The 18,087-nt window shown below is 34.8% G+C and overlaps 1 protein-coding gene across 1 annotated transcript; it reads right to left on the bottom strand.

The window, feature by feature from the left end:
- Positions 1 to 17,029: 17,029 nt before the first annotated feature.
- LOC139196031 (uncharacterized) lies at positions 17,030 to 17,773 on the bottom strand. The gene has a single exon (XM_070821692.1). The coding sequence runs from the start codon at positions 17,771 to 17,773 to the stop codon at positions 17,030 to 17,032; it is 744 nt and encodes a 247-aa protein (XP_070677793.1).
- Positions 17,774 to 18,087: the final 314 nt, after the last annotated feature.

Consider the following 18,087-nt stretch of genomic DNA (forward strand, 5'->3'; position numbering starts at 1 on the left):
TTCAAACGGAAATATATATATATATATATATATATATATATATATATATTATACAAGAAGCCCTATTTGACACACCCCATCTCGAAGGAGGGCATGCTAGCCGTCATGTGAGTGTGACGTAACCATTTACACAGTTCGGAAGCTTTAAAAAAAAAAATTACCAAGATGAAACACCCGAGGGTGAGTCCTACTTTTGTGAATTCTGTCAGAACACCGCTGGATTCCTCGTGGCCACCAAAGCTCTGTTAACTAGAACCTGGAGGGGAGCAAAACAAAATTGAGTGGGTCAGTTGAGGGATTATTTTATGAAAACATGTTCATTTAAGCAACATCTATAAGCATGCAATTAACAATTAAAGGCGGAACCATGTTTGCATGCACTTAAAAACAAAACATTAACCAAGAAATTCAAAGTCTAGTAGATTGGTGAACCAAAACTCAACTCAAAACAAAGTGAGTTGAAATCATACCTTTGTAGATTCCTCTTTGCATAAGCAAAGGCTAATCACCTAAAGAGAGGGCCTTCATTCCTTGCATCTAAAATCTATGGATTTGGATGGATGAAAAGGTTTCTCCAAGTTCCCAAAATTGAGAACCTCTAAGTATCTTCACCAAGGTTAGATTGGAGAAGAAATGAGTGACCTTGGAGTAGTTAGTATGGCTAGATACACCTGAAGGAATTATTTTGTAAAACATGTTCATTTGAGCAACATCATATAGCATGCAATTAACAATTAAAGGCGGAATCATGCTTGTATGCACTCAAAAACAAAACATGACCATGAAATTCAAAGCCTAGTAGATTGGTGAACCAATAATCAACTCAAAACAAAGTGAGTTGAAATTAATACCTTTGTAGATTCCTCTTTGCATAAGCAAAGGCTAATCACCCAAAGAGATAGGGGCCTTCATTCCTTGCTTCTTAGATCCATGGATTTGGATGGAAGAATAGGTTCTCCAAGTTCCCAAAATTGAGAACCTCTAATTCTCGACACCAAGGTTCGATTGTAGAAGACATGAGTGACTTTGGAGTAGTAGGATTGCTAGATGTACCCTCCAAGGTGTTGGCCTCTTTAGAGAGAAAATGGAGAGACAATTCTCACCAATTTTCCCCAAAATAAACCCTTTTTAACACTTAATGAATATTTGGCTATAAAGTCATTTATATAGTCACTTCTTTAAGTGACCTAAATAACCAAAACCCTAATTCATACACTATGGCCGGCCATATTGGGATTTTTGGGCTTTTGGGCTTTAATGAATCTTTATTCATTAAATTGTCATACAACTTAAGTTAATGGGCTTGACGTTCGAAGCCCATTGGGCCTTAAGGTCCAAAACTATCCTGAAGGTCTTTAACGAACTTATTCGTTTGATTAATTAACATATTAATTAATCCTTGCCATAAATAAATGATTAAACCATTTAATCATTCTTACTCATTTCCGTTTAATCTTCAATCTCCACCTTTTACGGTGTGCGATCCATTAGGTTCCTTTTAGCGAGGTAGTGGGCGATTAAAACCATTTTACATCGATTGTGAATTGAAACAATTTTCAATTCTCCCTTTAGTGATTACACACGTTTAGGGCTTCCACAAACCATGAGTGACACCTAGCAGCATATCATGGTTACCCAAGCTAATCAGAAGAGGTTAGAGAACCTATTCAGTTCGGGATTACAAATGCAATACGGTCTTTCTCTAATCTAATACTCTTGACCACATTGTTTGGTTTGATAGTTTATTTTCTCATGTCTACTATCCAATGTGTGTCTTGTGCTTATATGATTACCTTGAATGTGATTCGGAACGCATTCCCAAATCTCATTCATACTCTGATCAGAGATTTAAATCATATCATAGAGTATTCTCCCTCAAACGGTTTGAAGGTTAGAGATCCCTTGTTGCGCATTCACTTGTCTCCATAGCTAAGTCACTTGACCCCAATGATGCCGTGGACACCCTTTTGATGGAGTGACTTTGACATAATCAAAGATCAAGGTCTTAACCACAAGACAACTATGATGCCTCAGGTCAAATGACTACTTTGCATTATCCCAACCATGAGTTCTCATGTGACATGGAATATGAGAACCCTTCGTTGATCGCGTTCAGTGAACTCATTCTCTATTGAGCACCTACCGTACTTGTCTTGATGTCACACACAGCAATGACTCGAGACTAATCACTCTCCCTGAGAGAAGACATAGTACGTACCGATCTTAACGGACTGTCAATGCCCAATTGGCAATCCTATGATCAGGAACATTTAGGATGTGTCTACGAAAGAATGGTCTCATGAATCTAACTTCATTAGATTACATTCTCCCAATCACATATTCCTTGGACTTTATTGTTTAAGCATATAACATTTATATGAGACGGCTCAAACAATAATCTTTGCCCTTTATATGTAAAACTAGATTAGTTTAACATGTGAAATGTCCGTAAAGTATCATCACATGATTGGCTTTAGGGCACATTTCCAACAACACCCTCCAAGGGGCCGGCCTCTTTAGAGAGAAATGGAGAGACATGTTCTTTCCAATTTACTCCAAAAAAAAAACCCTAATGAATTTTGGCTATAAAGTCATATTTATACCTTTATTCATTTGAGTGGCAAACTTGTAATTAAAGCAAGTTCACTACCCTTCCTCTAAATGGCCGGCCATGGGGTTTTGTTTGGGCTTTTGGGCCTTTGTGAATTAAGTTGTCATACAACTTAAGTCAATGGACTTGACGTTCGAAGCCCATTGGGCCTTGAGGCCCAAAACTAACCCGTGGTCTTTTAACGAACTTTATTCGTTTGACTAATTAACATATTAAGTAATCCTTGCCATAAATAAATAATTAAACCATTTAATCATTCTTACTCATCTCCATTGTTTCTTCAATCTCCACCTTACATGGTGTACGATGTATTAGGTTCCTTTTAGCGAGGCAGTGGGCGATTAGAACTCTTTCAAATCGATTGTGAATTGAAACTTACTTTCAATTCTCCCTTTAGTGATTACACACGTTTAGGGCTTCCACAAACCATGAGTGACACCTAGCAGCATATCATGGTTACCCAAGCTAATCAGAAGAGGTGAAGAACCTATTCAGTTTGGGATTACAAATGCAATACGGTCTTTCTCTAATACAATACTCTTGACCACATTGTTTGGTTTGATAGTTTATTTATTCATGTCTACTATCCAATGTGATTCGTGTGCTTATATGATTACCTTGAATGTGATTTAGAACGACTTTTCTAAATCTCATTCATACTCTGGCCAGAGATTCTAAATCATATCATAGAGTATTCTCCCCCAACGGTTTGAAGGTTAGAGATCCCTTGTTGCGCATTCACTTGTCTCCATGACTAAGTGGCTTAACCCCAATGATGCCGTGGACACCCCGATGGGGTGACTTTGACATAATCAAAGATCAAGTACTTAACCACAAGACAACTGTGATGCCTCAGGTCAAATGACTACTTTGCAGTATCCCAACCATGAGTTCTCATGTGACATGAATATGAGAACTTTTTGTTGATCGTGTTCAGTGAACTCATTCTCTATTGAGCACCTACGTACTTGACTTGATGTCACACACACCAATGACTCGAGACTAGTCACTCTCCCTGAGAGAAGACACAGTACGTACTGATCTTAACGGACTGTCAATGCCCAATTGGCAATCCTATGATCAGGAACATTTAGGATGTGTCTACGAAAGAATGGTCTCATGAATCTAACTTCTTTAGATCGTATTCTCCCAATCACATATTCCTTGGACTTTATCGTTTAAGCATATAACATTTATATGAGACGGCTCAAACAATAATCTTTGCACTTAATATTAAACTTAGATTAGTTTAACATGTGAAATGTCCGTAAAGTATCATCATATGATTGGCTTTAGGACACATTTCCAACAATCTCCCACTTGCACTAGAGCCAATCAGCTTGATCATCAGTGATGATACCTCTTATGAAGTCATTTCATAAATGGCTGAATAGTAGGCCTAGACAATGGATATCTATATGTTATCCATAGAAGCAACCTTGAAAATAACGACGTCACCATTATACATGATTCTCAATCATGTGGTTCAATCTTTCATTTGAGTTCGGACCTTGATGAGACCTTGATTCCCTGGCTTGAGCTATCGCCCCATTAGTGTCATAGTGTCAGTACACTAGATACACTTTCTGGTTGGAACCGAATAGAGAGTTCATAAATGAACTTTCCCATCCAAACAACATTGTTGTAAGCTTCTATATGGCAATATATTTTGCATTCATAATGGAACACACTAAAGTCATTACTTTAATGTTTCCATCCAAATATCTCTTTAGTCATAATAAAGAGATATCCGTTTATCTCTTCATTCATAATGAAGAAACATCCAATGATGGATTAGATTTATAATCTAATACATTTACGCTTCCTTTACGTTACTCTAATTCTTCCTCATTCTTTAAGGAATCTATCCTTTAGTATTTCTTAAATACTTAAGGACTCACTTGACAGTTGCCATGGTTCTGATCTTGGGCTTGCACTGATATCGTCTTGTACCGGATCCTGGGCTTGCACTGATATCGTCTTGTACCGTTCTAGGTACAACTCATATCAATGTTTTTCATACAATATGAAATACATAAATCACCTTTATGCGTATGCATAAAGGATTCTATTTACGCATTATTTCTTTGGGAGTCAAAGAGTACGTTCTCTTTGAGAAGAGCAACTTCTTAGTCTCACTAGAGTTGTCCTTCTAATTGAAGTTTATCATCATATGAGAAACTTCCTAGCATCTTTTGTTTATTATTAGGGATTGATATAATCAAATTATATCTTGAAATCTATCAATATAGATTTCCATCCCATGTATATAGACTATGTCTCCCATATACATTCTATCTTCATATAATGTTTTAAAGTCATAACTTTAACGAAGAAGTATTCTTTTCATTTCCAAAATTAATATATCATTTATATATTCATATATATCACATATATATTTATATATATATATATATATATATATATATATATATATATATATACAAATTTAGGAATATGATTAACTCCCACTAATCTTTTGTAAACCTAGTAAACAAAAGATTCATTTACATCTTTATGAGAAATCAAACGATTTGACCTTTCTCTCATAAGACGATTATAGCTCCCACTAGCTTGATAAGATCCATGATGGATGGATCTCTACAACTTACATGTCTTGTGATTCATAGTTTTTAGACATATATTATCAAGACTATCTTAATAATGGTTTCGAAAACCCATATTATGTCCAAACATTGAATCACCATTTAGCTGTAGCTAGCAATCTTCGAATTAATTGAAACCAAGACTATCTCAAAGATGGTTTCTTCCAAGTCAACCATTCTCTTTGATTGTAGTCACCTTAAGCTACCAATTAGCTTATAAAGGTTTCATTATTTTGGGTCAAATGGTACTTTACCATTTCCTTAAGTATATATCATATATATACACTCAATGTAGTCATAAGGATTTTCATTCTTATTTCTTTCGAATTAAGAGGTGCAACTCTATGACATAGTCATAAAGTTCAAACCATTCAACTGAGACGGTTTATAAATCCTTCTCGACTACCTTGGAGCTTTTGGTATAGGAACTAGGTTGTTTATATTTGTTGATTACTTTCTTGTCTCTCAAAGAACCCATTCTTTGAGTTCTATCTCTTGTTCATTTGCTTTTAGGCAAATCACATTGTAGGATTACAATGAACTACCCAACAAAACAACATTTGTTAGTTGGTTTATAGAAGCGATATCCAAAAGTTAATTTAAGGATATCCCACAGGATTGTTATCAAACAAATATTGCTTATTAGCTCACAACCCCAAATCTTAACATGCTTGAGATTTGTCTTTCTTTCCAACTACATCTTATGGAGTCATGAAAAATTTGGAAGATATTCTAATTGACAATCATATTGTTTTAGAAGTATATATCCTATATATGGGTAATAGATAACATCGAACTAAATCTTATTCGAGTTCGTTCTTCTCCTTAATGGAGAAATTTATTATCTTATGATGCTTCTTTCCTTGATATCTTTCAAGGAGACTCATCTAAAGTGTTTCTTTTCCTTGGATCAAGTCTAAGGAAGTAAATACTTTAGACGTCTTACTCATCAACTTACATTTCTTGAATTCTTTGAAAACTTTTGCAAAGCATTCGGACTTGTGTTTATTCAAAATAAACTATAGTCCAACCGAGAGTGATCTTCGGTGAATGTCATACAACATGAGTAGTATTATGTTTGTGGACAAGTGCCACTAACATCTAAGTGAATTAACCTCAACAACTTTGTGATTCTTTCTTCTTTCCAAAAGAATAAAGATTCGAACATTTCGCCTCTATACAATTTTAACAAGAAGGTATTGGATCCGGATCTAACGATCCAAAGCATCAATCAATGACCAATTCGTAATTTATGTTTTAGAGGTATCACAACTCAGTTGGGATTAGTCACTACCTTGCAACCTTTTGGGTTTTAAGCATCATTGTATTCTAAACAGTTAACACTACCATATCATCTCTACTATAGAGATAATTAATTAGATTACAATAATCTAATCATTCATTAATAAAGAACAATGTTTTGTCAAACAAAACATTTATCCATTTCACATAGTGACGGAATTTAGTTCCTTAAAATTGGAATATAAAGACAATCTATGTTTTTCCAATTTCTTTGGTAGTTCATATGAGGAAGTAAGTACTATCTGCTTTCGCAAAGATCTTTATTTTATTCACGTTCCGAATGTGAAGAACCTTTTTCTTCTCTCATATATCTTCTACTTCTTATTAGTCGCACTTTTACAACGATTGTAAAACATAGTTACTAATATGGAATCAAGCATTCAAGTAGAAGAACCAACTGTTTTGAACTATTCAAGAACAATTTACAACACCTTCAAAAGGTGTGTTCTTGACACTTGCAAGACATTTCTTGCAAATACCCCTTCCAATGTCCATCCTTTCATAAAGAAAGTTAGTTCCCTTGGAGTTAATTTTATCTTCTTCATTTGACTTCTCCTTTGACTACAATAGTCATGGTCCCTAAACTCCCACTATCTCTCTTGAAACTTATTTCATTTGTGTTATACACATCAAACATTTTGGAGAGTGTGTGGTTATTGTTCACCATATAGTTTACAATAAACTTAGTGAACCATTAGGATAGGGACACAAAGGTGAAGTCCTTGCCTAGTTTCCATCTCGTTATGTGGTTTATCACTTCAACACTCAATGATTCAAAATCATCATAAGTTCATGTTAATGGACTATTTTTGTCAACCAACCATTATGTTCTAAACATAATTACAAACTTTCAAGAGTTGTTCAAGGCAACTCTCATTTCTTCATACAACAATTTGTAAGTGAAGAATCATGGCACATAAAGTGTCCATGCCATTGTGCTTACTTCTAAAGTTCCTTGTTCATTTAACAAAGAAACAAGCACTAATGTTTGCATTGACTAAGGGTTGTTCAAAGCAACTCTTATTTCTTCATACAACGATTTGTAATTGAAGAATTATGACATTAAAAGTGTTGTCCTTTTTATGATAGACCTTTTCTAACATATTCTTGTAATGATACATTATCAATAGGAAGATTGTGAGGATGAGACTACTTAGGTACATATGCAATCCATTTAAGACAATCTTTGGGATTGTTGTACCAAGTCCGGAAAATAAAGCATTCGGCTTTTCTTTGTCAAGTTTTGGATAGCTTTTGCAAATATATTGGTAAACAAATACATAACGAATATAAATTGATTGATTTTAAGCCATTTGATCCGGGTCTTTAAATCAAATAGCACCACCCACTATTTTTGGCAAATTCCATATCCCTCATCGGAATTCGAGAGTTTTGGATGAAACCCTTAGTAGGGTATGGGAGACTCACTATTACCAAGCCCATCTCAGAAGAAAATCATATTGGCTAGCGTTAATAATAATGAGAGAGTACGCTTACTCATTTGCATCTCTTGCAAGTACCCATCTAGTTTGGCCTCTAGAGAATGATGCCTCAGAAGAATATCATATTGGCACCTTTGCACTTAGTTAAGTCATTCCCACCATGCCTAGTTCAAGTAGGGGTTCAAGAATGGCCTCAGAAGAATATCATATTGACCACACTCGTTGCCTACCTTTCACTTCATCATATGTGTATAGGCTTCTCCTGAATGTAAGCACATACTTTGCAACCCCAGAACTGGACGAATACGGAGTATGAGTCACAAACGATTGAAGCCTACCACGGTGGAAGGCCACGAAAGAGTGTTCAAAGCACTTTCACGCTTATCAACTTAATAATGGTTTGGTTGAGGGTTTTAGGTCTCATCACATATAAATATTCATTTTAATCTAATTAAAACAATTTTGGTCCTATTACAACTATTGGTCCATATGATTGTTTTTAGTTGTATATAATACTCCCACTATGCTTATAAAACGTTTTTAAAGCAAGAGTATATGATACTACTAACATAACCTTTGCATTCATTTGATGGACTATATAGTTGCCTTAGGGCCTTAGGATGACTATGAACCTTTGTTAAGATTCAACACGAGCCTTGTGTTGAATCTCGGTCTAGGGATGGTGATTGATTTTAGTTACGCGTTTAATCACATTAAGGCGTGTTGTCTTAGGGGTGTTGGACCCAACTACTTCATTTTCATGCATATCAAATAAAGCAAGAAAGAAGTACTTCAAAGTAAAGGTGAGCTTATGCTCATTACAACATTTGATCAAATCAAATTACAACCAAAATCTAATCTACACATTCCCATGGTTCAAACAAATTTGAAACGGCCTTTCACATAGCTCAATTATCGTAGGCTTAGGTTCATAATCACCCTTTAATTAATTAACACTTTAACTAATTAAATAGAATGCAACATTTTCATTTGGTTTTTGTATCCATAAAATTGATTTAAATGGAGCTAAACAAAATGAAAATCCAATTCTCATTTAAAGAGACAAAACAATTTTGTTCTCTATCTAATTTGGGCCAATATGCAATAACCACAACTTATTTGGGCTATCTTGCAATTAACCTCAACTTTTGGGCTATATTGCAAAAACAAAACCTTTTGGGGTCACTTTGTAAAATCACAAAAGTCCACTACTTCATGAAATTACACTAGAACCCAAAATTTTAATAATGTAAAAACTTCATTAAAGGAGCAAAACAATTTGTCCTTTAGCGTTTTTGGACCTAAACGTAAAAACGTAAACTTTTGGGTCAAAGTGCAAATACACAAAAGTATCAAAACTTTATGTAATTGCATAAAAGCCCCAAAAGTACTCCCACTTGAGGGAGGGCCGGTTTTGGATAGGAGAAATGAGTGATGTGTGTGTTGATTGCTAAGTTAGATATAAAGCATGCAAGTGGTGCAAGTGGTGTGTGTGAAAGGAAATTAATCCTTACACACCCACCAATAATTCTTACACCATTTAAACAAATATCTAAAACATTTAAACATTTGATAAAACATAAAACATAAACTTTATGAAATAAATCAAAACTTTGAATCAAAACACAAAACTTTTTGTTCTTGGCAAAAATGTCAAGAACAATGAAGAACGTTCATGAAAAACTCAAAAATTTCCATGAACATTTTTCACCCAAAAACATCTCAAAACCATTCAAACTTTAGGAAAATAACATATAACCAAACTAGGGTACATAGGAGTTCCAAAAGTCACTTTAAAACACTTTTAACAAGTCAAACAAGAACCCAAAAAATCACCCTATGTATTTGGCCGAATTTTCCCAAAATCATGGCACCAAATTTTAGCTCCAATATTCATGCTCATATGAACTACATCTACAACATTTGAGATGGCAAATTTTCTAACAAAATTTACATTCAAAGAAACAAGAATAAAGCTTGTAACATATTACAACTTTTAAATCACAAACTATGAACCACAAAACCCAAAAGGATTCACCAACTACTAGACCTAGGCTCTGATACCACTTGAGGGATTATTTTGTGAAAACATGTTCATTTAAGCAACATCTATAAGCATGCAATTAACAATTAAAGGCGGAACCATGTTTGCATGCACTTAAAAACAAAACATTAACCAAGAAATTCAAAGCCTAGTAGATTGGTGAACCAAAACTCAACTCAAAACAAAGTGAGTTGAAATCATACCTTTGTAGATTCCTCTTTGCATAAGCAAAGGCTAATCACCCAAAGAGAGGGCCTTCATTCCTTACATCTAAAATCTATGGATTTGGATGGATGAAAAGGTTTCTCCAAGTTCCCAAAATTGAGAACCTCTAAGTATCTTCACCAAGGTTAGATTGGAGAAGAAATGAGTGACCTTGGAGTAGTTAGTATGGCTAGATACACCCTCCAAGGGGCCGGCCTCTTTAGAGAGAAATTGAGAGACATGTTCTCTCCAATTTTCTCCAAAAAAAAAACCTAATGAATTTTGGCTATAAAGTCATATTTATACCTTTATTCATTTGAGTGGCAAACTTGTAATTAAAGCAAGTTCACTACCCTTCCTCTAAATGGCCGGCCATGGGGTTTTGTTTGGGCTTTTGGGCCTTTGTGAATTAAGTTGTCATACAACTTAAGTCAATGGACTTGACGTTCGAAGCACATTGGGCCTTGAGGCCCAAAACTAACCCGTGGTCTTTTAACGAACTTTATTCGTTTGACTAATTAACATATTAATTAATCCTTGCCATAAATAAATAATTAAACCATTTAATCATTCTTACTCATCTCCATTGTTTATTCAATCTCCACCTTACACGGTGTACGATGTATTAGGTTCCTTTTAGCGAGGCAGTGGGCGATTAGAACTCTTTCAAATCAATTGTGAATTGAAACTTACTTTCAATTCTCCCTTTAGTGATTACACACGTTTAGGGCTTCCACAAACCATGAGTGACACCTAGCAGCATATCATGGTTACCCAAGCTAATCAGAAGAGGTGAAGAACCTATTCAGTTTGGGATTACAAATGCAATACGGTCTTTCTCTAATACAATACTCTTGACCACATTGTTTGGTTTGATAGTTTATTTATTCATGTCTACTATCCAATGTGATTCTGATTACCTTGAATGTGATTTAGAACGACTTTTCTAAATCTCATTCATACTCTGGCTAGAGATTCTAAATCATATCATAGAGTATTCTCCCCCAACGGTTTGAAGGTTAGAGATCCCTTGTTGCGCATTCACTTGTCTCCATGACTAAGTGGCTTAACCCCAATGATGCCGTGGACACCCCGATGGGGTGACTTTGACATAATCAAAGATCAAGTACTTAACCACAAGACAACTGTGATGCCTCAGGTCAAAGGACTACTTTGCATTATCCCAACCATGAGTTCTCATGTGACATGAATATGAGAACTTTTTGTTGATCGTGTTCAGTGAACTCATTCTCTATTGAGCACCTACGTACTTGACTTGATGTCACACACACCAATGACTCGAGACTAGTCACTCTCCCTGAGAGAAGACACAATACGTACTGATCTTAACGGACTGTCAATGCCCAATTGGCAATCCTATGATCAGGAACATTTAGGATGTGTCTACGAAAGAATGGTCTCATGAATCTAACTTCTTTAGATCGTATTCTCCCAATCACATATTCCTTGGACTTTATCGTTTAAGCATATAACATTTATATGAGACGGCTCAAACAATAATCTTTGCCCTTGATATTAAACTTAGATTAGTTTAACATGTGAAATGTCCGTAAAGTATCATCATATGATTGGCTTTAGGGCACATTTCCAACATCAGTAAAATAAAGTTTTTCAAAAACATTTCATTTAAAACATTTCTAACCCCTCGCTGTAAAACCCGTATACTTTCCCAGAAAATAGTATAATAGCATATAACTTTTCATAAATCTCAAATCATCAATTTTTATCAAAAGCCAAAAAGTATGCCATGCTATAATTTCAAAAACAGAATGAATGATGCATCAATGTAACAGGTGAAATGGTGAATTAACCGGAGAAACGGAGATTCGACTGTTGGATGGTAATGAAATTTTAGGATGTTGTCCTAGAGGTATATTGTGGACCTTTGGAAGTTATGGATTTGAAATCTGAGTTGCAGATCTTTCGGATCGAACTACGTAGTGATGTGTTTTATATAAGTTACATATTCTATGATATGAATGATATGAGTTATATGAATTGACGCCTTGATGTGTGGTGCTATGGAGTTGTTGGGCGAATTCCAGGTGAGTGGGCAGTATTTTCTGTTTATACCTATATACTATGAATTTTCCCAGAAATTGAGTTTTAATGAAAGTATGTTTCTAAAATGCCATGCATGCATAGTATGTGATATATGAATTGATAATTGATGCATATATATATGTGAATTGGTGCTGTGGACGCACAGGTGAGTCTCCAATATCTGTTTATTCAAAGGTATCTTAATCTTATACAACGAAGGTGGATTGAGTTGCTTAGTGATTATGATTGCACGACTAGGATGATCGTGCAAATGTTGTGGCCAATGCTTTTAGTAGGACTCACCCTCAGGTGTTTTATCTTAGTAATTGTATTTTTGTTTAAGCTTCCGAACTGTGTAAATGGTTACGTCACTCTCACGTGACGGCCAGTATGCCCTCCTTCGGGACGAGGTGTGTCACTATTAATCAGGAAACAACAAAACCGAATTATATCGGGATATCATTCCATTCTATATTCTCCGCACACCTATTGACTCACGCAACACAAAATACCAAACAAAACGAGTGGATGTGTATAATCAGTAGTGTTTAACAACAAAACGAGTAGACCATTTAGTCTAATGAACTGGCGTGGTCCCTTGGCAATTATTATAGTTTAGTACTACTCCTAATTTAAAACGTTTGGGAAATGAAAAGTCATCAAGCCTGGTCCCCAAATTTAGGTCGAAGCGGACATCTACCTACAACTTGGACTCTCGACGGATCTTAATTACAAACAAGTCAAGTTTTAACATATAAATATGTTACGGAATTGTTATTTACACTTCAAAATTTTCGTTTTGCACTTTAAAATTTTCGTTTTGCACTTATCTCATGTGGATTTTTTTTTAATATAGATAGTTTGAAGTGTAAAATAAGAATTTTATGTTGCCAATATTCACATCAAAGTGCCATGTCATCAAGAGTTTGTTGAAAGGTTGTTAGATTGATAGTGTTGGTTATTGTTGTTATGCTTGTTATATCTGTTGGCTTTGGAGCTAAGCTTCGTACTCTATATAACTGAGTGATGAATCATATTGTAATTAAGATTTCAAGTCTTTTGATAATAAAGATCATTTCCTTTCTTCTCTTTGGCTCCCTAGCTCTTCATCTTCTCAATTCTTCACTGCTCCTTAATTTTTCCAATGTAGTTAACATTTTAGAGTGACAATACCGATTCTCATGTGTTATTAGAGTAAATGAAAAAAACTTGAATTTAATTTTTGTACCTCTTCATAATTACAAAGAAAATTTTAGGCCTAATGTAGATTAAATCTTTTTATATACAACTATATTTTGGGGTGAGAGATGGACAAAAAATGGGCAACAGAACAAAACATAGCTAGCTTAACACCAGAACTTATTTTTAAAAACATACTAAGAGGGATGGATTAGTCTCCGGAAAGGAGGGTTTGGAAAAAAAATAGGTTTTGTGAAAACAAAGTGGTTTTGGGAAAACGAAAAGTCTAGGGTTACAAGACGGTGCTAGATTTGGAGAGAGGTTTAACCAATGGATTCCGATGCTTGAGTCATTATATTTGAAAAGAGTGAGTGTTTAGAATTGATGTGTAACAAAAACATACTACTAAATAGTGAAGATGAGATATTTGTATAAAGTGACCGGTCATGAATGTAGAGTTTGTCCTACACATAGCGACTTTCAATCGATCAAAGTGAGCCATCCGAACGAAAAAAAATATCAAACAAAACGAGTGGATGTGTACAAGCAGTAGCATTTAACAACAAAACGAGTGGACCATTTCTATGAACCATCGTCGTCCCTTAGCAATTATTTAACAACCAAACGAGTGGACCGTTTAGTCTTAATGAAAGTGAAAAGTGATTGTGGCTGATCCCCAAATTTAGGTCGTACTGGGACATCCGCCTACGACTTGGACCCTCACCGACCCTAATTCCAAACCAATCAAGTTTTAACATATAAATATATTAGGGTAATGTTAAGGAGATAAAAAATTTTAAATTAAGTTTGCAAATCAAATAATGTAGTTATAAATGATTGAATTATTAATTAAGTGTCAATTCATGTGCTTATTTCTTATTAATGACACATCATTTGATTTAAAAAATTTATTTGAGATAAAGACCATAATAATTGTGTTTACGGGAATAGAAAAATAGGATAGACAAAAAATGGGCAACAAAACAAAACATAGCTAGCTTAACACCAGAACTTATTATGGGATATTTTGGATGCGGTCCCTAATTCTTAATATTTTTTTACTAAAACCTTAATGATATTCAAAGTTTGATCAAAGTCCCTTAACTTTGTACACCTTATTATATTACAATTAATATTTATATTTTTCTAGTTTTGACATTAATTGTTTGATATTTTATGAGATTTATAATCCTATAAATTTAAAATCCCTCATTATAATACTATTAGAAATGGTTACAATAAAAAAATTCAAATATTTTGATTGAATAAATGGATAAAAACTATGTAAAAATAAGAAATAATAAATGGAAAAAGAATGTATCCATAGTGTTAAAAAAATCGGTACATTTCACATATAACAAAGTGGTACATTAATAAAGAAGAATGTGTACATTATAAATAAATTAGGGTATAGATAAAAGATTAAAACATTATGAGTACAAATGAATTTTTTAAAAATATAGGCGCTAAAAGAAATTAATACATGGGTACAAAATAAAACTAAAAAGAAAATACTACAAATTTAAAAAAATGTTGCAAATTAAAAGTGGGTACAAATTAAAAATATAAATATATGATACAAAGTTTAGGGATAAAACATAAATATACCATATGTAATTTTTCTATCATTGATTAAATATACAACATCTACACATTGGTACAAATACAAATAAAACTTTAAAAAAAATGGGCACAAAAAGAAACTAATATATGGGTACAAATTAAAAATGTAAAAAAAAATTGGTACAAATTAAAAATAGGTACAAACTAAAAATAAAAATATATGATAAAAAATTTAGCCATAAATATAAATGGGTAAATCTCTGTTTACTATCCTCATGTTTCATGGTTTTCAACATTTAGTACATCAAGTTTTTTTTTGTCCCAGAGTCATACCTAAAGTGTAAACTTTGGGACAATCTCATACATCCGTTAGTCAAACTATTAAGTCTTCCATTAACTGTGACGTGGCGCCCACATGGACAATGATTGGGCACCACGTGGGTCCACGTGGATTTGTTTTTTTTTTAGAGAAGGGGTTGAAAAAAAGATTTCCCACCCAAATTTTTTTTCCCACAACCATGTACCTTACATTTTTTCCCACCAAAATTTTTTGAAAAAAAATATCAGGAAAAAACCACAACTTTCTATTCCAAATCTACAAATTCAATTCCAAACAAACTTTGAATCTAAATCCGCAAATTCATCATTTAAACTACCAACAAAATTCAATTGTCAACAACTTTCAATTCACAACAAAGTTCAATATACACCCTCCAATTCACACAAAAGTATCAGAAGACCATAACTTTTACAACTAATGGGTCAAGGTGTTCTTCCAAAAACACTAAAGATCTATCCAAAACACTAATGGGTCAACTTTAACAACTAATTGAACTCTGTTCAAAACACAAAAGATCTATCGGAAAGTTGTTTCCAAAAAAATTAAGGGCATATTCAACTATAACAAAATGAACCCTTAAACAACCTAAAGCATTAAAGCAGCATCATGGAACATTCCTCCTCCTTTTCTGACCTCTTGCAGTAAACTTTGAAGTGGTTTGAGAGGCTTGAGTTGGCTGAGATGAAGGTTGTAGAGCTTCCTAAGTGCATGGTTGCGATGACTGAGAAGGTTGTGATGCCTTAGATGTTGAGGCCTAAGTAACTAACCCATATAACATTAGCACTGACATATACTACACTTCACAAATAACAAATTCACTTAAGAAATGAAAAATCAACAAAAAATATCAAAATTATACCTCATTTTCTAGCTTTTTCTTCCTTTTCTAGCAGCTGTAGGAGGATGAGTGGTAGGGCATCTAGCCTTGTTGTGTCCCGAGGCCTTGCAAACACTACACTTCACACTTTTTTGCCCTCTCTCGCTTAACTTGAATTCATTTTCATCACCCTCCCTATGTCTCCTCTTTTTTGGTCTCCCCGGTTGCCTTTTAAAAGTTGGAGGAAGAATGCATTTGTTTTCAGATGGCTCCTAAAATTTCATACCTTGGACGAGTTGAATCAAGTTTTCGTAAGCTTCAAAGTACTTCTCCTTCTTGTACCAAGAGGAAACAAATTCCTCAGGCTGTCTCCTTGCATAATAGATGGCCTAGCAACCATGTATGCAAGGAAAGTCTGTCAAATCCCATCTTCTACATGAGCAAGTGCACCCATTCAAATCCACCACAAATATATTGCCTCTGCCTTCATCCACTTCAAATTTTTCTCCTCCAGACCATGTAGCTATAATGTGTGAGCTTTTCAGTTTGTACTCCTCCAACTTCTTCTGGATTTTTGGGCAGATAACTCTTTTATCCTTCCTCATTCTATCTCTTCTCTACCATATCTTCTTCATCAATAAAACTCTTATAGTTTCCAGCATGGTAATAATAGGCTTGTCCCTAGACCTTAGGACAAAAGAATTGAAGCTCTCACAGAGGTTGTTTAAGAGAATGTCACATTAAGTGTGTGTCTCAAAGTGTGACCTACTCTAATGCAAGGCTGGTTTATTCTCCAACCATTTATAAGCTTCTTCATTCAGCCTATTCACCTCATCCAACCATAAGGCATCATTTAATCATTTCCCTTTAAACCCATAAGCCTTACAGTTGGTGTATAAATGCCTAACATAGAACCGATGATTACAATTAGGCAGCACCTTCTCAAAAGTTGGTATTAAACCCTTTTGTTTGTCAGAAATGAAAGTCCAAGCACGCTGGTTCATAATTCCCAAGTCAGCAACTAGCAGTTCTAGAAACCAAACCCAACTGTCCTTGTTCTCGAGCTCTACTATAGCATATGCAATAACCCAAGTTTGGTTATTTGCATCCATTCCCACTGCAGACAATAACTGGCCCTTGAACACTCCCTTCAAGTGAAAACCATCCAACCCTACAAGCTGCCTAGATCCATTCTTAAATCCATTTTTGCAAGCCCCCAAACAAATATAAATCCTCTGAAATATCACATGAGCATCATCATAAGGCAGCACCTTCATCTGAATTGTATTACCCGGGTTTGTCCTCCTAAGCTCATCACAGTACTCCCACAAATTTGTGTACTGATCCATGTTACTCCCCTCAAGGATTTTCAAACACTGTGCTCTCACTCTGTAGGTTGTCTTGAGGTGGATCTCAACCATTCTTTCCTCCTTGACTGTCTCCATAAATGTAGTGATAGGCATGCTTGGGTTGAGTCTGAACTTGTCCACATACCTCTTCACAAGCCATGCCACTTTGCAGTTAGGATTTTCCCTCCAAATCCTTGGACATTCATGTTTCCCAACATAGGTTTTCACTTGCATTGAATCTTCATTGTACATCCTAGAAGCATACAATTTTCATGGACAATTTTTCTGACACCTTGCACTAATCTTCCATTTCTCATTCCTTTTTAGCTTAATAGAAGGTGCACCATGCTTAATGGAGTAAGTCCACACTACATCTCTCAACTATGCAGCATCTCTGAACTTCAATCCTTTTTCAAACTTTGGATCATCCATGTTGGCTTATTCATTAAACTCAAGGTAGATGACCTTCTCATCACATTCTGAACCTGAATTGTCAACACTGTGCAGGCCATCTAAGTCTTGTCTTTCATCATCAACATGAACGTCTTCTACATCCCTTGCATCAA

The sequence above is a fragment of the Malus domestica genome, chromosome 05, assembly GCF_042453785.1.
Source record: "Malus domestica chromosome 05, GDT2T_hap1".
In the NCBI taxonomy this organism is placed as follows: domain Eukaryota; kingdom Viridiplantae; phylum Streptophyta; class Magnoliopsida; order Rosales; family Rosaceae; genus Malus; species Malus domestica.

Coding starts and splice junctions, on each gene's coding strand:
- LOC139196031 (XM_070821692.1), bottom strand. CDS start 17,773: ATGTACAATGAAGATTCAATGCAAGTGAAAACCTATGTTGGGAAACAT.